Source organism: Pollachius pollachius (assembly GCF_949987615.1).
Source record: "Pollachius pollachius genome assembly, chromosome: 5".
Lineage (NCBI taxonomy): Eukaryota > Metazoa > Chordata > Actinopteri > Gadiformes > Gadidae > Pollachius > Pollachius pollachius.
Genome location: NC_136938.1, coordinates 14,063,965 through 14,089,849, shown reverse-complemented (window position 1 = coordinate 14,089,849; position 25,885 = coordinate 14,063,965). Strand labels below are relative to the sequence as shown.

The 25,885-nt window shown below is 40.6% G+C and overlaps 1 protein-coding gene across 1 annotated transcript in view; it reads left to right on the top strand.

Annotated features, from left to right (window-relative positions):
- Window positions 1-1,698: 1,698 nt before the first annotated feature.
- The window catches only part of LOC307076349 (uncharacterized protein), a gene marked incomplete at its 3' end in the record, with an annotated part of 44,677 nt that continues 20,490 nt past the window's right edge, over window positions 1,699-25,885 (top strand). The window contains exons 1-10 of the mRNA XM_079737309.1: window positions 1,699-1,774; window positions 5,946-6,038; window positions 13,154-13,400; window positions 13,889-14,009; window positions 14,646-14,782; window positions 17,422-17,634; window positions 18,212-18,386; window positions 23,111-23,231; window positions 24,507-24,670; window positions 25,150-25,252. Of these exons, the coding sequence (XP_079593435.1) occupies window positions 1,714-1,774; window positions 5,946-6,038; window positions 13,154-13,400; window positions 13,889-14,009; window positions 14,646-14,782; window positions 17,422-17,634; window positions 18,212-18,386; window positions 23,111-23,231; window positions 24,507-24,670; window positions 25,150-25,252 (1,435 nt within the window). The 5' untranslated portion in view covers window positions 1,699-1,713. The remainder of the gene's footprint in view (window positions 1,775-5,945; window positions 6,039-13,153; window positions 13,401-13,888; window positions 14,010-14,645; window positions 14,783-17,421; window positions 17,635-18,211; window positions 18,387-23,110; window positions 23,232-24,506; window positions 24,671-25,149; window positions 25,253-25,885) is intronic.

Sequence of the window (25,885 nt, the reverse complement as noted above, 5' to 3'; positions counted from 1 at the left end):
ACTTGGAATGTTTGTCGTTCCTCCAATTGTGATTGTATGCTGTGATTGTTCCTCAGCCTCACAACTTAATATATATTTTTATTTTTCTCTCTCTCTTTCTCCCTCTCCATCACAGGAAGGAAGAGCTGGGGGTTAGGTGGTGGAAGATGGGGGCAGTAGGGGTCTTACCCCTTCTGGGGTTCTACCTGTGCGTCTCGGTCGCAGTGACGTTGACCCTTAACCCCGACGACCCCAATGTGTGCAGCCACTGGGAGAGGTCTGTCCCGTTGCTTCCCCTCTCGGGGAACCTCTCACCTTTGTCCCCTGGTTACTGGGGAATAATAACACTCATCATGATGGTGCCGTACTCAGCTGATGGACCCACGTCCACAAATCAAGGCTTAGACTTTAGCAATAATCCTAAGAGTAACAGAGAGGCTAAGGGGGGTGGTTGGGCTGTACTCTTGGCAAAGATACCCGGGCTGTAAATTCAATGTAAATAGAAACTGCAATGTGAGTGGTCTCGAAAAGCCTACTTTGAGTAGAACCGACACTCACTCATGATGAGCAGAAGGGCTGCTGTGATCTATACTCATGAACTCTCTCTCTCTCTCTCTCTCTGCAGTAAATATTGTGGATGGTTCTTACATACACTGTGTCATGGTGGATATGTTTTTGTATTTTCATCTAGCTATGCTGTGACTGTGCAGGAGACCTACGCCCATCCTTTTGACCAGGTCTACTACACCCGCTGCACAGACATTCTGAACTGGTTCAAATGCACCCGACACAGGTACAGGCACCAATTGAAGAAGTGATGAAGTTATTACTTTTCACCAGATTCTAATTTCCTTGTCCTTATTGACTGTATTACACTTAATTCCTTGAAGAGTATCATACAGTATATTTAAGCACATTGCTTAAAATGCCTAAATTAAATGCCTCAACAGGCCTTGCTGTGGAGCTAATACAGTGTGTAGCAGAATTAGCAACACAGTGTATATATGCTAGATGCTTTCTATAACATGTAGGTCTGACTTTGTATGAGAGTATTGTTGGATGGTGTCATTTGAATGGGCCACTTTTGGCAAATTGACGTTATCCTCCTCCAGGTCATAGAAGAATGTCACTGAAAGTCACTAAGGTTCAGGAACACAATCGTCCTTGACTTTGTTAAAAACCTCGGCCAGCTTTAACATGTTCTCTAACACCATCTCTAACATGTTTGGGCCCTGCTGCCCTTGTGTTATTCATATATATATGAACAAATAAATAAATCATAAATATAATAGAAATTGCACCTGAAAATGTTTATCCTATAGCAACCGGCCTACCCTTGGACTTCAATGAGATGGTGGTTTATGTGGTACATCAGAAAATAGAAACTGATTAATGTGTACAGTACACACACTGGAAGGTATTGATCAGAGCATGTTCCACAAGGACCTGGGGTTTGGAAATTGGGTTTGGGACGGAACCATACAAAGGGATGACCGTAATTGAAAACTTGCAGACAGCTGTAGATGGTGCTCCTGGGAGCCTTGAAACAGCAGAGATACATGTGTGCACGGATACATGCGCACACATTCGCACCTTACATTAGTACCTCTTGGCTCTTCAAGGACAAAAATGTATCTGTGTGTGTGTGTCACGTGTTTGTGTGTGTGTGTGTGTGTGTGTGTGTGTTTTTACAGGATAAGCTACAAAACTGCGTACCGGAGAGGTGTGAGGACTATGTACAGGCGGCGCTCCCAGTGCTGCCCAGGCTTCTATGAGAGTGGAGACTTGTGTGTTCGTGAGTGATACAGTTCATTCTCTTTGGAGATTGGTCTACCTACAAGTTTCCTCTCTCTACGGCTATCACTACTGCAGGAAATGTAAGGCCCTTGGAAGTACTATAAAGTCACTATGAGGAAAGTCATCATGAATTTCATTGAATTTCATCCATCTCTAATCTGTATACAGATTAGAGATGGTTTCAATGAAATTCTGAAATTTTTGTATACAAACAAAAGACCACAGGCAAGATTCAAATTTGAAATAACCTGAACAAAATGAAGAATGCGAGAATATTTTAGATTAAAAAAGACTTGCTCTCGGATAAAATCAGGGCACTAAAGATGGTAGTTGCCTATATGGAGTTTAAAGGAGACGTAAAATATTCCTTGATCTAGTCCCTCGGAAATTAAAGAAATTATCCGCCCAAGATAGTAGCCTCTATACTCAGTTGTCTCTTCCATTTAAGGATACGATGTTAAAGCGTTTTAGCCTTAGGGGAAATGTTGTTACTATGACTCTTTATTCAGGATCAGCTTGTAAACAATGTTAGATCCGCCTGATGTCCTTAGGGGCCAAAAACAAATGAACCTTGACTTTATTATCTGACCACTACCATACCACCGCTTCTCGCACTGTCAAACGCCCCTCTATCGTCTAATGGTCGCGCAGTTTTTTAACATTGTTTACCCACTCAGCCTGCCCGGGTACATATGTCTGCCAAACGCTAACTATTTCAGACAGCTCTTTTGTTGTTCAATATTTTCACATCTAGAGTTAACTGAAGGATATCCCCCAGGCGGTTGTGCACACACAGCTTTACAGTGTATGAAGAGGTCTTCTGTTTGGCTGTTTTTGTTGATCCCCATTGGCCTGATTTAAAAGCCTCTTCATTGCATTGTTTCATGTCTTGCCTCAAAGGCTCCTCTACGGCTATATCCTCTGTACTGTGCTCTCTGCACAGACCTTCATTGCCTCACTGGCTCTGTTACTCAACTTGGTCGCCGGCCCGCCTAGTCTGTCTTCCTCACCCTCTTATCTCTGCACACTTGACTCCGTTCATGGGCCCTATCTCCTTGCTGCCATTTTGGTTCTAATCCCTAGCTGGGTGGGTGAAGTGAATGCAGAATTCTTATTATTAGAACCATGATGGAAACAAATAAGTGGCTAGGTGAATAAGGTATATTGTATAACGTATATATTGTATAACATGCTAATCATAAAATATGATTAGCATTAAACTTGCTAATCTATATATGATTTTTATATAGGCTCATGCAAATTGCAATTCACTCTTATACAAGAGGAATATGGTTCAATAATGTGTTAAGGTGTTAGTGGGCCCCTAATGGGCCCCTAATACAGCATTTGAAGACGTTCAAGAAATTCAGCCTTGGTGCAGAATTACAGCGACTACGAGCCAGTCCCACAATGAGCTTTCCACAAACGTGCCGTTTTTTAGAGGCGGGTCAAGGTTGCGGGTGGGGGTGTGGCCCTGAGCAGCTTGCGGCCACGGTACCATGTGCTAGTGTTTACAGTGGATGTATGTAATGACTCGGATTCATAATATCATCTGGCGGCACACACAGCTTTTGGCCGTGTTCTGTAAATATTCTAGAACACTCTGGGTGCTCTGGCGGGATTCCTGGAGCTCTATATCTAAATAATATCATATTATATAGAGATATCTATATAATATAATAAATATTATCACGGCCAAAAGCTGTGTGCGCCTCCGGATGATATTCTGAATCTTAAACGACTGCGCCTGAACCTATAGAATCCATAGAAACCCTGTTTGTATATGGGCCCTAAGTGTCCTGTTCCTATTGTTTCCTGTGGACAGTATGATATGATACCTCACTGGTGCAGTGTCACAACCAAGTTAAAGTCTTAATAGACCTTCTCTCTCTATCTGTCTTATCTCTCTCTCTCTCTCTCTCTCTCTCGCTCTCTCTCTCACTCTCACTCTCACTCTCACTCTCACTAACAATAAGTGGTGTGTGTTCAACGGATGTATGATAACCACAACCTTTATAAGTATCGATAATGGCTCCAAGAAAATGCAAAGTAAAATAATTCTCACTTGGTGTCTACCTTAATGTGCATCCAAGTTGTCTCTTCTTTGTTCAGTGCAATGGCCATATTAGAAATGACTGCTTTTATCATCTGAGGTTGTTCATGTTATGCACACGTTTACCTGTGATATACACATGGAGCTATGGCATACAGAGACCATGATCACAGAATGTGGCTTCAAACATATTGTACATTACAAAGCACAAATCACAGGACAAACCAATATTATTATGTCTCTGTTGGATTACAGAGAAGATATCTGCGTCACCATTAAGCAGAGCTTAAACTCTAACCAACATTTCCGGACTTCAACGTCAACATTTTTCCACAGCATATTGAATACGAGCTCCTTGAAGAGGAAAAATGGAAAGTGAATGTAATTCTATATTATTAAATATTAACGGTTTTGTTACTCTTTGAAGTCTGTAGTGGTGTTTTTCAGATGGTTGAAATGTTATTCAAGAGAGTCCTTTTGCCCTCCTTTATTTATGTATGAACTTTTGACTAGATTGTTTTCATTTTGTATTTATCATAAAACTGTCATCAGGGAACATGGCTGCCCTGTGTCCCCATCGCTCATTTTATCCCAACAATCCAGGCATCTATCATTATGGCCTGAAGATAGTGCTGGACAGTGATATGGTCATGTCATAGCAGAGAATAGGAGTGTCTAGCAGGAGCTTAAGTAGAAACTGAGGACATCAGTGATCCCTTATCTGTATATTTAGGAATCTACATTGTGCATTTATTTTCACCATTAGATTAATGGTTGTCAAGACAAATAGTGTATTGAAACATCAAAAAACTGACTCCACTGAAATAAGAACTTATATCAAATTGTAAATACTAATCTGACATTTTGAGTAGTATTAATTTTGTTTTTTAAAGACAATGCTGAAACTGCTTTGTGTCAGACTATTGATGTTTTGATAAATAAAGGAATTATCACTGATCAGATTTGTTTTCACCACCAAACCCTTCATAAATTAGTGGAACATATTTTCTTATCTACTTGTTGGTATTCGTTTGCATCTACCTGTCACATATGTTTATTAGGCTGAATGCTTTGTTAGAAGTCAAGTACAAATATTCAGACATTTCTGAATCCTAAATACCAGTCATCCGGCTTTAAATAGTTTTGCTGTCAAAGCAATAATCAAGTCATAAATTACTTAATCTGAAAAAATATATATCACATACTATATAGCTATTTTAACAGATAATGAATCATTTATTGAAAGACCATTACAATCAATATATGCACTTTCCCCGGACGTCGTTGCATATATCCAATGCATTTTTCACCGGTGACATGCTGCAGTGTGACACTTATTTTACAACATTTATGTAAAGCACACACATTTGTGTTGACCATGTCTAAAGCATTAAACTTTCAGATTTTTGTGTAAAACAGGATCCACCAACCACACGATTTCATTACAGAGACACATTAAAAAACAGTTGTCAACTGTCGTCAACATGAAAGCGTGCTTCAATGGACCCAGCTAAAGGGTTGACAATTCTGCTATTGTTATGTATTCACAGACACATGCACTCCACATAACATTACACAGGTACCTCACTGCTCCCTAAGGTTGGGTCTTTGGGGAGTTATATAAAGTAGTGATAATCAGTGGCAATGTACTTGCAGCATGCTACTGTACTGCAGTATTCTGCAGGTTGATTAATGCACTCATTATGATTATTGGTGTGCAGCCTTAAACCCCTGCTTATTCCTGCACAAATGCTGTTACCGGCAGCAAAATGAATATTTAAAGTTTCTTTGCAAAAAAAGTGCTATACATTATCTCAAAGGCCATTTTATTGGCCACTAAAGGTGGCGTTATATTTTAATCTGATGAGCAAATATCAATAATGATCATGTTTTTTACTTGTGTGGTGGGCGGATGCAACTGAAACTTTTTGGTGATATCACAAGATGCTTTAAATGAAAACAAAGTGTAAACAATTTCTTTTACATATTTGTACATATATATGTATGTATTACTTACCAAAGGAATCAAATTTGGACCCTATGAAGAGAGGTGTTTCGACTGTATGAGTTGAATGTTGTGCTGACTGTGTGTCCTGTGTGTCCTCCTCCCTCTCAGCCTTGTGCACCGAGGAGTGTGCTCACGGACGCTGCATGTCTCCTGACACCTGCCAGTGTGAACCCGGCTGGGGAGGGTTGGACTGCTCCAGCGGTGAGTGAGCACTGGGTCAGATGTGTTCAAATCATTCACTCGGCCAGCCATACATTATCTATTAGTGAGTGCAATTAATCTATTCACATTGGCCCTTTCAGTTGGAAACATTCAATGTTAAGTCAAATTTATAATCATTTATAATAAGAATTTAGTCCTTTGTCATGCTTTAATTGTAAAGGTTCTGCACTTAAATCATGTATATTCCGTTTTAGGAAACGGGCCACCACACAGTGTAGTCTATATTGTTTGTTATAGCTCATTTTCCTTTTGGAAATGGAGCTATATCAAACAATAAATGTGCAAACAACAACCTATTGGAAAAGGCATTGCATTAATTCCACATGAGTAGAGCTACTCTGCCTAATGGGATACATTGTTTGTGTTATATATAAAGACATTTGTGACCGTTTTTACACCAAACATTAATACCCTAAAACAGTGCACTATTTAATGAGTGAATAAAGAAAGAAAACAGTATTAAACTTGAAACTGACAGAACCCTTACTGCATTGAGTGCTTGTGTTCACTACATATGGACACTAAGGGATGTTTGCAGTGCAGTTTGATGCACTGCAAACACCCCTACATGGAGTGGGTGCTATTTGAATTGCCCTGCTGTGTCATTAAAGCAAGTGGAGCTATTGTTCGGTATGCGTATTTACTGTTGTACTGCTGCTTAACCTTAGTTCAGTCATGTTGTGTCCCTGCTGTGATACAAACCTTTCTACAGCCTTCTAGATACTAGATTGTGAAGCTTTTATCGGCACCCCTGCTGAGTTTGGTTCTTCTGTTTGCTGTGTGTGTGTATGTGTGTGTGTTATTTTAGTTATTGCATCCCAACTGTTTACTTACTGTAAACAGTTGCTTACTTACTTACTTATTTACTGTGTTATTGCTGTTGAGGACCAGGCAGCCAGTCTGTGATCCAGGTAAGGCAAAACAGCCACTAGACTGAGAAGACTTAAAAGACAAATATTTGAGCATAAAGAAAAAAGCAATATAGGGTGATGATGCCACACTGAGAATTAGTTAAGTAAAACAACAGTTTGCATTGCTCAATCCGGCACAAACTGTATCCAGATTGCAGAGGAATATGTGATTAAACATAGGCATTTGGATTCCCTGCTGTTATCAAACCCTGTCCTTAGCCTTCGATATGAACATCTGTTTCTCATTAGTCTGTATGGCATGTTTCTATCGGAATCAATGATTTGCATTCTGAAAAAGGGCAAAACAAATGATTTGAAAGGGAAAACAGGAAAGGAGATCTGGAGATCTGGAGATCTTTAAGGATAAAAAACTTGACAGACAGTGAACCATTGCCTTTTGGCAAATAAATATACGTATCGATATAGCAAAACAACAAATACTCTTGAAATTATATTCTCTTCTGTATTACAACCCTGTCTACATGTTCAAATCTTTGATATGAACATGTTTGAAAGATAAATGATCTACAGGATGAGAAATGGCAAACAAATTGGAAAGGAATCAGGAAGTAAACTTCTCAGGCCATAACAATGCAACAGATGTATCTAGCAATACATGTGGTGATTGGAGGTTTAGTTATCTCCTACCACATGCTTGTCTAAAGGCATTTAATATATGACCAAAGACCGATTGCATGACAAGGGCTGAGGTAGCAGAGATTTTTCAATGTTTTGTGAGATTTTTCAATGCCATATTCTTTCTACTGTGCTCATTGGGTTGCAATGAAGGAAGGGTAGCCACAGGGTTGTCTTTTTATGTTGTCTTGCAGGTAACAGGATTAGCCATTGGAGCAGAGTGTGTAAGCCTTGGGTATTCTTTCCTCCCCAAACCTATCCGCTAGTCCGGTTAGAGAGAGTGGCACTTTGTTGACGTGCCAAGTTATCTAAAAAGCTCCATTGTGTTAAGACAGCCAGTGAAACAGAACAATGCAGAGCTGGAGGGGAGAAAAAAGTTGGGGCTAAGAAAAAAAGAGGACTTACTAGCTTTTAGCAGCGATAGCCAGAAGGTAGAGCCGGTCCTAATATTATGTTATTAATTGTTATTGTTATTATATTGTTAATAAAATATTATTAACAATATTATATTGTTAATAATATTGTTAATAAAAACACAACAAGTGCAACAGTAGCTAATGAGTTATTAATAAAATATCAAATTAACTTTACTGTGGAAAGTCATTCTGTGATAGTGAGAGATTACCAATGGATATTTTTACATCCATTGTGTAGACAGGCGCAATAAGCTTCCATTGGCCACGGTAATGCCAGATTTGATTCCTTTATATGAATTTCTATATGTGTCTACATAAGTTAAATATATGCCAACAGGTTCTGTTAATAAGCTCATCATGTTATAGCAGTATTCTGAGATATAGAAGAGTGAGATTCTGTTGTTCTTGGTGCATGTCTGGAAGAATGGAAAATGAAGTTGCAATGGCTTTGGGCATCATGAAAGTCACGAGAAATGTTCAATGTGTCTTGGCTCTCCTTCTACCAGATATGAAGAGAAATGCTTGAACATGACAATACAATACCAAAAGTAAAGTAACAACAAATTGTGTTTTGCTTCTATTGGATTTATTTCAGTGTATTACAGATACTCTACTAGCATCTCTATTCTTAAAGGAGAGAAATATAAGATATATAGACATGATATATGCTTATATATATTCCATATACAAGCCTTCTCAATTCCTCAGTACAATGGCCATGCAAACACTGTCATAGACTCGTTAGAAAAGACATAGACCTATGTCTTTTTTAAACTGATTAAGATCCAATCAAATCCAATAGTAGATGCTGCTTTATCAGCATGGGCAACCCTTCCAATGCGGTGATACCCAAGGTCCAATTATAGTAGACTTGTGAGGCCATCCTAAAATCCTCCAAAAATGGAAAAATTATAGGACCAACAAGCGCTAAACAGAGGAAGTTTCGGTTTGTGGAGCGCCAAAGTCTGCAGAATTTCCGAACAAAGGTGGCAATTGAAAGTATCAAAACTATCAAAACAGTTTTATCCGAGATGGACTGAATAATGATGTTAAAGGTCCCATGGCATGAAAATCTCAATTTATGAGGTTTTCTAAAGTTAATATGAGTTCCCCTAGCCTGCCTATCGTCCCCCAGTGGCTAAAACTTGCGTTCGGTGTAAAACGAGCACTAGGTATCCTGCTCGCCTTTGAAAATATGGAAGCTCAGGCGTGCTGATTTGGAATGTGGCCCCATATGTTGTCATAAGGGGCCAAGTGATCTCCCCTTTCTCTGCCTTGCCTGCCCAGAGAATTAGGCCCACCAATGAGACAATGAGCTACGACCGTGCGAGCGCCACGTGTGTGTGTGTGTGTGTGTGTGTGTGTGTGTGTGTGTGTGTGTGTGTGTGTGTGATTACACACACTGTAACGCAAGTGTTGTACACTTCCTTGTTGTTTGGATAACCGTTCTGCTGTTGGTGTTATGGCGCACAACACGTTGGTTCTCTGACGTCTCTGGTATTTCCACAAAGAGACTGTAGTTGGGGTATCTCAGCCATGGTTGAGAAGGAATTGGGGGATTGTTGGCAGGCTGCAGCGCGTAGCAGGCAGTGCACGGTTCAGTCTGCTTCAGATTGATGTGGAAGTGGAAGAACCAGAGATGTCGGATTGGTCTTATGAGGAACAATAGTTGAGCACTGCATGCACTCACCTAATAAGTAAGGTTATTATAGACCGAAGGTTAAAATTCAGAGGTTAAAATTCAGCCTCTGCTGGCCTATAACTAAATCGTCTCGTTGTCTCGTGATATGCTTTAAGTTAATTATATTTTAATTATTATAACCATGGAGCCTTTATTTTCTTTGCATTATCATTCCATCCTTTCTCGTTATATCGATATAAATTCTCGAAACACAGTGGAAAGGAGAGAGAGGGAGCCATAGAGAGACACTGATGCACTGCGGAGCCACGTAACTGATGGGCTTAAGAGGGCCTCTCCATATATATATATATACCTGTGTATATTCTGAGAAACGCTCCCATCCAAAATGCATGGGTTTACATTTTGTTCTCTGCAGTGCGAATAAAGTCGGACAATCTTGCTCTGGAACACGATTCAATTGACATATATAACTAGAGGGTGCACTGTACTAACCCCTTTCTGAAGCCTCTCTCTCTCTCTCTCTCTCTCTCTCTCTCGCACTTGTCTGAGAAACGCGCCCATTCAAAATGCATGGGTTTACATTTCGTTCTGTGTAGCACGAAAAAGACTGAAAAACGCTCCCAATCAGAATGCATTGGTTTACATTTCATTGTAGCACGAAAAAAGTCAGACAATCGTGCTCTGGAACACGATTCAATAGATTAACGTTTGTGCGCATGAGCATGATATCGCACGATACCGGGTTGGCCTACTACACTTCCTAGTGTGTTTTACAAAGAGCCTTAGACATTTCAATTGAATTGAAATGTCTGCCTTTATTTAATTTAATTTGACATGTTGGCCTTTGTGGGTTGGTCATTTTAATGGAGGCATTCATAGAATTTACCTTCTCTCCATCAAAACTGGAAAAAGATTGCAGAAAAACAACATTCAGCCAGACAAAACAAACGTTATGGAGTGTAGACAACAGGAGATGTTTTCTTGGAGTGGAGCTCGCAAAGTTTGTATCAGCAATGTATTTGAATTACAAGTTCAATCCACTTTTCGAGACAACAAAGTCCCAAAATAAGACAAGTACAAAAACTAGCATTGACCTTGGGGTAGCAGAAAGACGCCTTGCTCAATGATGATCCCTTCCTCTACTTGAACAACTTCATAGTTGGAATGTGTTTGGTTTTGTTTTTTTTAACTGACAAAATATGATCATCTTCAATGTACCATAGACTTAGAGCCTAATAACCCCCCCCCCCCACCCAACACACAGACACACAAACATCTACACTCAGCCACTCCCAATCTCAGATACAAGGGAGGAGTGCATATAGAACACAGATACATAACATTGAGATATTCTCAGATATTCTTCAGTTAGGTCCGAGGAGGTCCATGGAGACCAGGAAAGGAAGCAGTGCAAGCTTTTCAGTGAAGCTCTCTTAATTTAATTGCTGAAAAAGCAACTTCACCATTTTCAGACCTAGAGGTGTTCCTGGAAGACTTCCCTGTGTCAATGTTTACTATTCAACTTTTAATTCAATGCAGAAAGTTCTGTTCGGTGCCAGCCCGCCTCTTGATCAAAGTCATTAGACACTGGATTTAGGCCCTTTGCTGCTGAATAATTGAAACCTGAATACGATAAAGAAGTCGACTTTGCTGTCTCAGTATTTAAGGCACGCCAGACTACTTCTGTCTTAGATAGACAGAAAGATAAGAAGGAGGGAGGGGGTGGTATAGGGTGGGATGGATGGGATTGAAGAGGTCATTTAGAGAAGAGGGAAAGAGGGATAAAGAAGGTAAATGGGATGGAGAGAGAGAGAGAGAGAGAGATTGGTGGGCAGATAAGTAGGAACGACTGATTCATGCTTTTTCTTCTCACTGTTGTCCACTCGGCTAGGTATCGATGAAACAATTAACACTGTGGTGTCTATTAAACCCCACCCACAACCCCGATAAGGATTAAACAAAAGTTTCATCATTATTTTTGCAAACTCAGTTCACCAACCTCATCTCAAGACACTGTCACACTCTTCCCGCATTTGGGCTTTGCATTGTTCAGGCAAATACAAATATTTAGGAGAAAAAACAAAAATGTGGCCTGTATTTATTCTGATATTTCAGAAGATTATTTTTTTTCTCGCGCCCTCTTTGTTTTGATTAACTGTGTTTTCATTGAATCTCATTGAGTTCTCATTCATTTATCTGACTGCTGGCCTTTGGATACAGTGATCATGATTCACGGAATGCATGTGAATCATGAGACTGAATCAAAATACAATTTAATCAAAACTGAGTTGGGATAGCAGCGCAAAAAATGCTCACAATACAGTATTTTTGTTTTATGTCCTGATATTCAGGATCCAGGGATCCAGGCTTCATGTGAAAACGGCTTAACGAGGCATAAAAATACAAAAATTAAAAGTACTTTACTACTTTGTCAAAAAATAATTAAAAACATTACAACATCTACAGCCCAATAGGACTTGGCCATTTTACAAAGGAAAACAAAAGGTAAAATGTCTTTGATCAAATAAAAAAAATGTTTAGGGTAAAAACTACAAAAAACATAGCTTAATGTGGATAAATGATCTTAAAAAAAGTCAGATTGAGATGGAATTCATACCATTCATTCTCCATCATGACGGCATGCTATGATGAGAATAGCAAGTCCAAAGGAGTTTGAGAAATACAATTCTAAATGGTGATGTTAATTTCAAGTCAAAATAAAATTAAAGGGGTGAAAAGCAATGTCCCAGTTTGAAAATATTACTTGAACCGAATTGGCCTTTAACTGATTCAAATAAATCAGAAAAATGATCTCAAGGACTTCTCATGGTATGCATCTACATCCTCCAAAAGGAAAACAGAAACTGTCATTAATACACACTATTCATAAATTAAATATAGTGAATTCCTTTTGACTTTGAAAAGCCAATACGAGAACAATCAGCCATTTAGTTACCTATCACTTTAAAGACCTCAATAATAAAGTGTGTGTGTGTGTGTGTGTGTGTGTAAGGTGAAGTTCTCTGGCAGAACAGATGCTTTAGTAAGTGTGCATTGTTATCATTGTAAAAACTGTTTCATGCTGCATAAACTCAAACACAGACAGATAAGGCATTTGTCAATAGAAAACAGAAGTGAGTTTAGCTAGTATGTAAAAATAAGATCTGTTCTTAAATAGTTCATGAAAATTATGGTGACCATTATTGTAAAAACAACGACCTTGATTCATTTTCGCAAGACACTTATAGAAGACACTTTTTTGTACTTAATAAAAGCCTATAAATGAACCAGTTTTTGCTTGTGCATTTTATTTGCCAATATCCATTCTGTCTGCAAATGTTCACACCTTAAATGCGTGGCGGAATTTTGCAACAGTATGCACTTATATAATTGATATGCAGACACACACACATAGATCTAGTAAATAGCACCAAAACGCTTTGGGTGACATGTCCCACATCATGTGTGCTGTGTGGTCCTTCCGAGCAGGCTGTGGGAGCGACTTCTGGGGCCCCCACTGCAGCAACCGCTGCCAGTGCCAGAACGGAGCCAAGTGTAACCCAATAACGGGTGCCTGCGTCTGCACCGACGGGTACCAGGGCTGGCGGTGCGAGGAGCCCTGCGAGGCCAGCTTCTATGGCAAGGCCTGCCTGCTGGCGTGCCAATGCCTGAACGGCGCCACCTGTCACCACGAGACGGGCCGCTGCCTCTGTGCACCGGGCTACACCGGGGTCTTGTGAGTAGTCCCTTTAATGTCAGCGGTCCTTTAACACGGTTACTTTCTTTCATTGTTCTTTAGGTGCAGGTTAGTGGAATCATTTGTCATGGCGAATAATATGGTCAAGAAATATTGCATCGTTCATTCAAATAAAAGATTGCCAACGTATTTTAAATCTGCATTATGTAGCCTTTTTCAGCATAACCATTCATAAATAATTTAATTTAACAACCAAGTATAACCAGGATTAAAATATACATCATATATATAATATATCATGATCATAAAACAGTATTTCAATTGAAGACCAGTTTCATGTACTAGCAGCCTTGGTCTCGCCTTTCACAAATAACAGACAGGAGTCCTTTTCTTATTAAAAAAGATTTTAAAAATAAAATATATATATAATCTCGTAACCGACCCCATGTTTTACCCTCCCTCAACACACGCACACGCACACACACACACACACACACACACACACACACACACACACACACACACAGTTGTGAGGAGCAGTGTCCTCCAGGCAGCCATGGGCTCCAGTGTGAACAGCGTTGTCCATGCCAGAACGAAGGGTCCTGCCACCACGTCACTGGAGAGTGCTCCTGCCCCGCTGGTTGGATTGTAAGACCATGATCCCACATGACCTCTACAAACAGAAGGTTACACTTTGCAATAGGACACATGAATGAACCATTAATGAACATTAGTTAATGCTAGTAAATTCACTGTTTAGTAAAGAAGAACAACTTCTCTATGACTAAATGTCTCTAATTCCACAACATTTAGTCATTATTTTCGAATGGTGTTCATGATAACTAATGGTGTTAGGTGTCATGAAAACTAAGGTATTCATTTACACATTGTTTTAATCAGTGTGTGTGTTTGTTGTACATCTATGACAGGTCACTGTGTTGAGTTCATGGCTCAGTTTGTGTGTTTCTTTGTACATCTATGACGGGTCACTGTGTTACGTTCAGGGCTCATAGTGTTTGTTCATTTGTACATCTATGACGGGTCACTGTGTTGCGTTCAGGGCTCATAGCGTTTGTTCATTTGTACATCTATGACAGGTCACTGTGTTGCGTTCAGGGCTCATAGCGTTTGTTCATTTGTACATCTATGACGGGTCACTGTGTTGCGTTCAGGGCTCATAGCGTTTGTTCATTTGTACATCTATGACGGGTCACTGTGTTGCGTTCAGGGCTCATAGCGTTTGTTCATTTGTACATCTATGACGGGTCACTGTGTTGCGTTCAGGGCTCAGTGTGTGCCCAGCCGTGTCCCTTCGGATCCTATGGAGTCAACTGTTCACAGAAGTGCACATGCCGCAACGGTGGCCTCTGTGACCATATCAGCGGTCAGTGCCAGTGCATGGCGGGCTACCTTGGAGAAAGGTACGTGTTGCTTGATACAAGATTGGGGTTCTGCTATAAAGGATTATAAAGAGCCCCAGATAAGATTTTGGAAATGTCTCCACTCAGTGATCAACTGGGCACTTTCATCAAGAGTAAATTGTGAAACAATTCCTTAATGTTGATTTCTGTATTTTTTTTCACAAGAATCGACCACCTCTATAGCACACATTGTCTGCATTGGGAGGCAATACCTTTCAGCCTCTGTTTGGTGTTTACTCTCTTCGGCTCCTAGTTTCCATCCTTCTCTCTCTATCTCTTTCTTTCCCTGTGCCATTATTTCAATTGAGTCAAATGACCTTCATTTATTTAGGTTCCCAGACAGGTGAATTAGCTTAAATGGAATAATTTCTAGACCGGGTAATTTCTCTCACACTTACACATTTTAATGGAATAAGCCAAGATAAGGGCCAGAGGAAGTGAGCACTCTTTAAGTGTGACAGATGCTCACAAGGAGCCATTTTAATTGAATAATTTGTCTATTTCTGAATGGTCTCAACAAAGACGTGAAGAGAATGAAGTTCACTTTGTTGCTTTCACCCACTTCATGTGTTCACAACCTCCCCCTGTCTTGGCTATGTATTGGGCTCATCATCATTCATAAAGATGTACTGTGTATTGCAAGACCGCTATTAAGAATTCAAAGTGCTTCTCGCTATGATGTCCAGCCTAGGGACCTCAAAGTAGCTCACAGAGCCGGGAAAAGAATCGTGTTTTTTTATGGTTGTATTAGTCATACAAAAACTGAATATATACCAAAGATAAAAGCCCAAGTTAAGTGCAACGTAGTTGCACTTAATGTTATGTTCAAATGGTTACAGTATTAATTGTTTCACTGTCACTAAAATTATTAATCGGTTGGAGATATGATAGCTCAACTATTATATCGTTGATATGTATTTTATATCAAATGGAATCAAACTATATCACTTTAGCAATTTGTTTAACTCCTCACGTTATTTATTTCCAACTATTTCAATTTTTTTTTACAATAGCGCCATTTTTGGGTGCAGTACCACAAATTTGGGTTTATGGGTAGTGGGGGTTATTGGTAACCATACCTGAAAATTTCAAGAGTTTTTGACTTACGGTATAGGCTGCAGTATGACTTTTACAGAATTTGAGGAAAAAAAAAACGTTGCAGAAACAATAGGGGACCAAGCAGCTTCGCTGCTCGGACCCCTAATAAAATCTCTTCACGGGAAAAGCCATTTTCTTGAGAGCTTCATCACTGCTCTCGGTCTCCTCTCAGATTTCCAAGACAAAAAGGGGGCGTGCCTCCGAGAAATGCCGCAAGAAAGCTGGGAGATCTTCGACTTTCGCCTCGGAAGTCCGAGGATTGAGGAACACACCATGGGCCTCTACGAATAGTCAAATCTCCTAACCTTTATGCCTCCTTTCCTTAACCTTTGTGGTTAAGGAACCAACCTTTATCATTGCGCATCGGTCACTAATATTTCTAAAGTGCTACACGGTATAAAAAGTTTGAGAACCACAGCCCTGAACCCAAAGGCGCAGATTTGCGTGGGGAACTAAAGACGTGTCCGCCCCAATGTCAAATGACGACTGAAATGACTCCCCACCAATATTCAGAGTGAAACGAAAAAAATGCGCCTCACAAAGGGTTAAATTCCCACTTCGGAACCGCCTCCCAAAATACGTCTTTGAGACAGATCTGTTTTTTGATTGGCTTAGTTCTCTGTATGCTGTCGATTCAAAGCAGTTGGCTCAGTTCACGTGTTTGATTCTAATGTTGGGCAAGAAAAGAAAGGTGGACATCAGAAGCGATTTCAAGAAACAAAGTGTAAGACATAATATTATGCGCTAGTTTAAGGCATAGAGAAGCTAGAATTTTCGTATTTTTATATAAATGTAGTTCACAGTGCTACGTGTAGCCTATATCATTCCATGGAGGACGTTTGAATCACCCAAATAGCATACGAGCTAGGTCAGCTATATCACGCTAGCACATTTGTGTACCATGTAACGGTTACTAAGGAAAGGAGAGGCATGCTTTTAACCAGCAATGCCATAAACCCTTGCTGAAATGAATACAAATTACGAGGATGTCAGTGAAACAAATACATTTCTATGGGCTTGGCGTTCTAGAGAGAACATGAATGCAAAACCGTTTTCTCACTAATGTCGATCGATTTGTTAAGCATCAAAGGTGGATTTTTATTTTCTGTATTCCTTTTCTGCTGATTTTCAGGGTTTTTTACTGCCATTTATATTAAAAATTGTTTGGTACTCATTCTGGGTTTCTTTTCTTTATTGAAACTTGTTTTATTTATAAGTCTCTTTGGAGTTTGACTGATGTCTTCTACTTTAAAATGTATTTGGTGTTGTGGAATTTCTCAGCCATCCTGAGGTTGTGTTTATATAATAAGTGGACGGAATCTTTGTCTTTGCTTACCAAGCAGATGTGTACAATTGGAATGGTGCTATAATAAATGTTTTTCTGCATATGCATCAGCAGTTAATATATATATTTTTTGGAGGGGGGGTGGTACTGGCCCCACCAAACCTATGCCCTTGCCTGAACCACACCTCGCCCCACCTCGGATGACCTTGAATAACCTCCGGTGACCTCTAATGACCCTCTACTCCTACCGTCTCAGGTGTCAGGAGGAGTGTCCCCTGGGCTCCTATGGGCCCCACTGCGCCCATAAGTGTGACTGCCAGAACGGTGCCAGGTGCTACCACATAAGCGGCGCCTGCCTTTGCGAAGATGGCTTCAAGGGACCCAGCTGCGGCGACCGCTTCTGTCCGGCGGGCTACTACGGCCTCATCTGTGACAAGTACTGCCCCTGCCACCCTTCCAACACCGTCAGGTAGCTTTCTGAGAACTGCACCTTCAGCAGCGGCAACAGCTCTCATATTTTTTTCCCCATCTGCTCACTAATGTGATCATGTTATGCCGCTGTTGCTTCTAACACAGCAGCACTGTGTCTTTATTTCCTTTCTTCCATTGTTTTATGTTTGCTTGTGGAGCACCGTGACCCTTTTGTTGTTTTGTTGCATTTAAAGATGGAGGATCTGTTCTGTTCTGCATAGGATATGCTATATTTTATTTCAATATAATTTTTTTTGCATAAATATATGGACAGCTACAAGAAATACTATTGCCACATGTCCAGTGTGATTAAATGAGATTCCATATTTTTTTCAGTTTAAGTGCCCTGGCCGTGTTCAGTTAGCCAATAGTGAAGGATTGGATATTATCCCTTTTACAGCATTGTACTCACCTGAACAGGGAGAAAAGAAGGTGTTTTTTGGACACGAGGCACAAGTAGCAATCTTGTTCTACTTATCTTTTCCCAAATGCAGAACAAAACAAATGTGACATCCTTCATCCGAGGTGTAATAATAATAATACAACAATGTTCTCTTTTCCTCCCTCTCTGCCAGCTGTCACCCCCGGTCTGGGGAGTGTGGCTGCACTGCGGGCTGGGCAGGGCTCTCCTGCAACGAGACCTGCCCCTCAGGTTACTATGGAGAGGACTGCAGGGAGCTCTGTGACTGTGACAACGGAGCCGACTGCGACGGCATCTCCGGTGCCTGCGTGTGTGCACCGGGCTACATGGTGAGTGCAGTTCATATGCACTTCATTTGAAGTTCATTTGAAGTTCCTGTGTAGTTCATAGAGGGCGTATAGTCCACTAGGGATCCCTTATACCCCCTTGAAATCCAAAGTTTTTGGCTGCCTGACTTTTAAAATAAAGAGTTTCATTACGAAATGTTAACTAGTGTTAATTTAACTAGTGTTCAATTAACAGTAGTTTATTTTCTGACCCAAATCCGCTGTCAGTGCGTGTGCATGTATCAGTGATATGGGGTTTTATCAAATAAGTGGTAGTGTACCCGCGCACCATTGGCATGTATGCGCGCTTGTCTCTGTGTGCGTGTGCGAACGAGAAAGACAGGGAGAAAGAGTGCTATGTGGAGATAAATGAACGGAACGATATTTATATTTCAAAATCGCGTAAAAAAACAACAAAAAAACTGAAACAATTTGTGGCGCTCGGTGTTCATTCTGTGGCACTGCACCACACATTTTCCTATCTATGGGAAACACTGCATACATTCATGGCAGGCTAGTGTGGACTAACATGCTTCGGCAGATACAAGGAAGTCATTGAGTATAATACTATTGATAAATGATGGGTAAGAGAAGTCAGGAGAGATGATTACTGAGGTTTTGTTCACTCATAGTGCTGTTGTCATTTTGAATTCAAGCATCCATAGAAGACAGACAATGCATAATTACAGGCACTCACTGTTCACACACTCACAATTGGTACCCCATATCGAGACATCGACAAACATCCTGCATCCCTAAAAATAATTAAACCAAAAACTTTTATTGTACACTAAAACACACAGCCATTTCCGGACAGATGCAAATTACTGTTTTAGAAGTTTCACATCCAAAGAGACTTTTGTCCTACCTTCACTCTCCAACATGAGACTCTCCAACATTATTGTACTGCTCAATGACTCAAATCCTCCTTTATGAATTTATTCGTGCAACAAGGTATAGCTTAATGCATGTACACAAACAACACAGCAACATAATACACAATACTATAAAATCTCATTTTACTTATTCACTTACTCTCTGTGTGTGGGAAGAAATGTAGTGTAATCATAATATTACAAACAATGTAACCTCTATACTGTATTGCTAGTTAATTTCAAAGGCCTTGGTATAAATTGTCCTTGCACCTAGAGAAAGCCACTTACAATATGTGAGTTCAACCATGAATATACAACCCTAAAAGTGCAAGAATAAGGTGAGTACATAAAATTGATAAAATAAGCAAACTGCTTCATGTGCTACATTAGAGAAACAATAGATGTAGAAAAAAACGTATTTTTCATTGGCCAAGATGCAGTCTGAAAGGATGAGTTTTCAATCTGTGTTGGAAATGTGTAGGGTTTTAGCTTTCCTGATATCAGTGGGAAGCTAGTTCCACCATTATTGAGCCTGAACAGCAAACAATCTAGATTCTTTTGAGTGCCCATGCAAAGTGGGCCCCAGTACCATTAATCTTTGTTTTGTTAATATCCAACGTTAAATCCTTCGATGTTACTGCCCACAATTTCAAGTTTTCCTATCAAATTGATATATACCCATTGTTTTTCTAATGGGGCTTGGTAAATGCTTCCTGTGTATTTTTCCATGCTCCAGTGAGTATTACCCTTTGTGTTAACGCTTTATTTGAAGGTTTCTACATTGAATCTACAACAGTGAAATGTTAATGTCATAACTATGACATGACACTGTCATGAACTTGTCATAAACGGTATGAACATGTCTTGAATGTTTATGACTTCTGTCATTAAGTGTCATTCGGTTTTTGTCATGACAAGTTGACATTGTTTGGGTTGTCTTGATTATAACAAGTTGACATTAATCAAAGTGACATTACCAGAAGTTGTCTTGGTCATGAAAAAGTGACGTCACATTTGTTTGGGATGTCTTTATAATGACAACTTGACATAAATAGAAAATGCACCTCTTTCTCAGACCTCAAGTAAAGTTGTACCATTTTGATTTGTCATTAGGATATCATGAGGGATAGACTGGCTGTCATGACACCATTATAACAGTTTAACGAATAAATTATTTGACCTCAAGAAAAGTGGTACCATTTTTAGTTTCATTAAGGTATCATAAAGGATAGTCTGGCTGTCATGACACCATTATGACAGTGTAACAAATACATTTATCTGTGCTGTGCGGAAGAAGGACTGGAGTAGAATGGAGGCAGGCTGTTCATTTATTTAGATATGCATGAGCCAAAATAATAGTGTCACTGAGCATCTAGTAACCCACACACGGGTCAACAATCCCCTACTCAGTTAGGTTGGCACAGACCGATACAAACAAAATCATATGAAAACAAATAAAATAAGATACTTAATGCAATTTGCTGCATTCCCTCAAATGTAAATATGACCAGCATTGATATTACATATAGAACAGATAAAACATTTATACCTGCATGAGCCAAAAGAAAAGTGTAATTGAGCATCTAGTTCACACGGGTCAGCATTCCCCTCCTGGCAAACAAACACACGGGGAAACCCTGAAGCACTCAGATACACTTGTATACAATAAAACTCTTAAATGTGCCTTTACAAAGTGTAGGTTGAAATGACAGCGCTGCTGCATGTTCCCAGCCTTAATTTTAACACCTTAAGTTGCACATTTGACATTTTCATTTTCTACAAAACAAATAACATACTCAAATATGACGACAAAATCAACAACATCCCTCACCTCAGTTAGGTTAGTACAGACTGCGCTTCGCACTGCGTAGACGTCACAAAACAGACTTTGCTTAAAGCGACAGTACAGGTATAGTATATACATTAAAGGCCCACTATGAAGGATCTGCCATTCCTTCGCATATTCCTCGGTTTGCGATCGCATTTTTCTCTACAGTTGACTCTGTCACCGAGTCACTCATTCAGTCACATTCAGTCACTCTCTCACTCAGTCATTCAATCTAATTTATTTTCTAAGTCACTATCAGTCAGTCACTCACCCACTTACTCATTGACTCACTCACTCAGCCAATGAGCCACTCACTGTTATTCATTCACTCAATCAATCAATCACTTTGTCACTTACTCTCTCACTCATTCACTTGCACTGCATTGGCCACAGTAGCAGCAGCAGAGTCAGCAGTATAAATTACCTCACCAGATGTAGGCCCTTCCCGACATTGGTGTGGAGTCTTCATCAGTGCAGGTGCAGAGCCCGCTGGCTGCAGTGTAGAAGTTATAATTTGTCAGAAGGACCCAGTCCAGGCTATATTATTGAGAGCACAGCTTGCTCTCAACAGCTTGCTCTCAATAATGAGCAGGGATTGCAGCTGCAATCCCTGCTCATATAGGCCATTGAACGGGCACAATAAAAGCCCATTTAATTTATGTTTCAGTGTTTAAATCCACAAATCCCCAAACACTTTGGGAGTGCATATTTCATTTGTGTTAACGGCATACTTTTTATTTAGAGTTCCATTTTCTTTTATCTCAAGTGCCTTCTTCCTGCCCTGCTCAGAGGCCTGGGCTCTGTCCATACTTTAGAACCTCAACGTTCAGCCTTTTGTAGTCCCCTGCAAGATTACCAGATAACAAGTGACAAAGTGAAACCCCTTCTCACTGTCTCACTAGCCAGTGAACTGATTGTTGGAATTTAACTTCCGCCGCAGTAGGGGGCAGTAGGTCATTCCGTCTAAGTAACTTTTCTGGCCTTGGCCAGGAAATCTTCCCCATGGTAGTGGTATGGCCCAACTGGCCTTGATTGGTCCAATTTTACTTTCCTTATTAAGGGTGTCTCATTCTGTGATGGGGTGAGTGAGGGTAGGTGCTGGCCAGTAATAGTAACGCTACACTACGTTACGTTACGTTACGCTAGGTTAAAGTATGCTATGCTAAGCTATGCTAAATTATGCTATTTTATTATGTCTACTAAAGTTACTTAAGTTACTTAAGTTATAAACACTATTTTTGAAACATTCACTTATATTTTGAAAACTGGATTTATTTTTGTTTAATTAGTTTTGGACTGTTTGGACTGTTTGGTGCGAATAAAACTTCTCCAGTCCAGTGAGTTTGTATCCCAAATACTTTGGGTGACCACGTTGGTCCGTCACAAGCCTATAAAAAGAAAAATATTCCCATTCTGAGCCACACTAATTGGAAGTTTACTGGTGTATGTTTATAATGTTGTGCATCCACTTGTGTACTAGTTGATGCAGACCTTTACTTATTGCTTTGCATGATGCCTCGTGTGGTCAATGGTTATGAGTTGTCTTCCTCATTACCCAGATGTTAAAGAAATCTTGATCTTTTACCCACACTATATCTTCCACAGCTTTTCCTTTAGCTGAAAAGTATTAAATTGAAGAAAGTGTAAAGCAGGCTGGTGCTAGCTGGTGCAGAATGCTCACGGCCCCCAGCATATGGTTAATAATAATGGTAATTAATAGCAAGCTAATAAGCCTATCTGCGGTCCTCTACTAATTAGACAATTACAGATACCAGCATGTCTATCAGTAAGGACTGTGTCCACAATCCATCCACTAAACCATTAGGCCTTAATGCAGGCTTTAGATAATCTAATCACCCTTTTCAGAGGAATTACGTTTTGATTATGACGTTGAGGAGACAATGTTTAGCTCCTCATTACATTGGAGTCATTTAAAACAAATACATTTACATCCATATTGTACTGTATAGGTGGGTCGTCTTTGACATCTCTCTCTCTCTCTCTCTCTCTCTCTCTCTCAACAGGGAGAAGACTGCTCTCTCTGGTGTGCTCCAGGCTGGTATGGGACAAACTGCAGCTCCTCTTGTTCATGCCACAACCATATCTCCTGCTCCCACGTTGATGGCTTCTGTTTTTGCAGAGAAGGTACTGTTGTTTTCTGGCTAGCACGGTTGGTTTGGATGCTAAGCAGGGCTGGTATATTGGATGGGTCTTGGATGGAGACCATTTGGTGCTGGTATAGGGGTTGGAGGGCCAGTAGGGGGTCATTATTCTCAATGGCCTGTGCTATATCCACTATGGCCAAGGATGGAGACTGACTGTCTGAACAATGGTCTTTCGGAGGAGAACCATTCTCTGTGGTCACTAAAGATCCCATGACAGAGTGGACAGAGTCAGAGTGCTAACCCTGATGTCCTGGTGTCCCCATGATTTTTCCCATAATTGAGCAGCCCTAACACCAGGACATATTTCCTTCCATGAGAGGACTACCATGAAAAGGATACTGATGTTCAAGACTCTGTGTCTGTCCAAATTTAAACAAACAGAGAGCAAAAATACAATATTAAAGCCCCTTAATATTGTGGGTCGCTTATCCATTGATGAATTAACTGCGAAAATAAACTCTGTTGGTAAACAATGTGTAACTAGAAAACAACAGATTTATCTTTGTTGGCTCGATATTAGAAGCCTCACTAATTAGAGGCCGCAGAGGCTATTTTGATCACGCCCGTTCTTGATAATGCCGCTCAGAGTGAGTATGTTCAAATATTCATGTGCCACAGAGCTTTCTTGGGAACAGGGGTAATTAAAGTGGAGGCACATCTGAGACAGAACGAAGGGACGTTGGGAGTTGTGGTCAGCCTTTAATAACCCTTATTTATATGTTGCCCTCAAAGCTACCGAGCTACGGGAGGCCAGTGCAATAAAGTTGAGGCAGTGTTTGTGGGGCAAGTATGGAATCAAATTACTGCCACAACGTTTGAATTTTAAAAGCTATTGAATTTTGTTTATAGAAATTTAAACAACAATTTAAACATTCATAACATTTAAACATTATATTATGGAAACAAGCTTGTCTGAATTTATTGGTTTTGAATCACTTCTTTGAAATTGAAAGGGTGAACTCACTTCAAAAACATGATGTAAAAAAAAACGGCCCGTCTTTCTCCCTGTTGGCCATCGTTGACCACATGGCATGACAGGCCGCGCTCTAATACACTGACAGTATTCGATTGCATTCAATCTAAATTGCTCAGGCCCTGCTGCTGCAGTTCAAATTTTTATGGCTTGAATTTTCTTTATTTTTACCACTTGAATATGAGGAACTAATATCATATTCAGAGCGTCAATCATGTGTGTGTAGAGGTAACGGTGTCGTCGCTGTGCGGGTGGATGGCATGTACGGTTGTGTGTGTGCAGGTTGGCAGGGGGTGGACTGCTCCATCCCCTGCTCCAGTGGAACCTGGGGCCTGGGCTGCGACCAGACGTGTGTGTGTGCCAACGGGGCGGCCTGCGACCCGGTCAACGGGACTTGCACCTGCGCTCCCGGATGGCAGGACGAGTACTGCGACAGCCCGTGTCCTGTGAGTGGCCCGTCTGAGGACGTCCAATTATTAAACACTCACACTCCCCCCTCAAGATGTTATTCTGATGCGTGGTGGAACTACTTAACATTCAATAAACTTAGTCAAATGAATTGAATTGTCTTGTACTTCAACATGGGCTTCATGAGTTATATTAAGTGCCTCTAGCGGATAGTGTGTCTTATTGTGACGTAGGACATTCTCTTGTCTTTGTGCTTGATGGGTCACATGCTTTGGTCTAATTTAAGATGCAATGTGTAAGATTGAGCCTCTGAGTAGGCCGGAGATTTTCTTAATAAAAAGGACTCAATGACGTTGTTCTCTAACTGGCTGTGCACCTGGGGGATGTGGGCCAACGTAGCTTTGCGGGCAGGGTGGCGTGAGTAGTTCTCAACCATTGCAGACTTATTTTTCAGGAAAAGATTGGGCTCTGCACATAGTAGTGCTTCAGCAGCGTGATCATGTCTTCCTGTGTTCAGGAGGGAACTCACGGGCTGGACTGTGGAGAGCAGTGTGAATGTGTCAACACAGACGGCTGTGACCCGGTGTCCGGGCGGTGTCGCTGTCAGACAGGATGGACAGGTGAGGGAGCCACCACCTCCACCATGCCGCTTCTCAATCAACACTGTTAGATTTCTCTGGTTTAATCATTTTTACATGGAGATTGTGAACATGAAATAAAGACCAAAGCACACAGCCGTGTCGGTACTGTGGTGATGAAATTCTTCGAACTGCATTGACAACGTAACTCAAACGTAAAGAGTTGATTGTAATGAAGGGTTAAAATAGTATGAAAGAAAAATATTCTCTGCAGAGAGGCCAGACTGCCCCACAAGCGAACAAAGCACCTTGAAGGCACAGCTGCAGATAGTGATGCCACGACCCCTCTCGGCCATCTCAGGATGTAGCTCGTGGTATAGCTGCGGGTCAGCCGAGGCTGTCTTAGTTCCCCTTAAGAGTGATAAGCGCGGCCCAAACAGCGAAAGGGTAACCATAGATAATAACTAAGGGGTCACGGTGTCTTAGTGTCTTGCGAAAAAGATGTCTTATGAGAATTTCAATGCCGATGCCGGCGTTCCCCTTGAGTTCACATGAAGCGAGTGAAAAATATACACTACACACAAGCTGCATTTAGGGCTTGCATGCTTTGCATGCTTTGATACGCAAAAAAAACACACGTTCTGATTTATTTTCGGGGTGCAATGCAAAAATGAC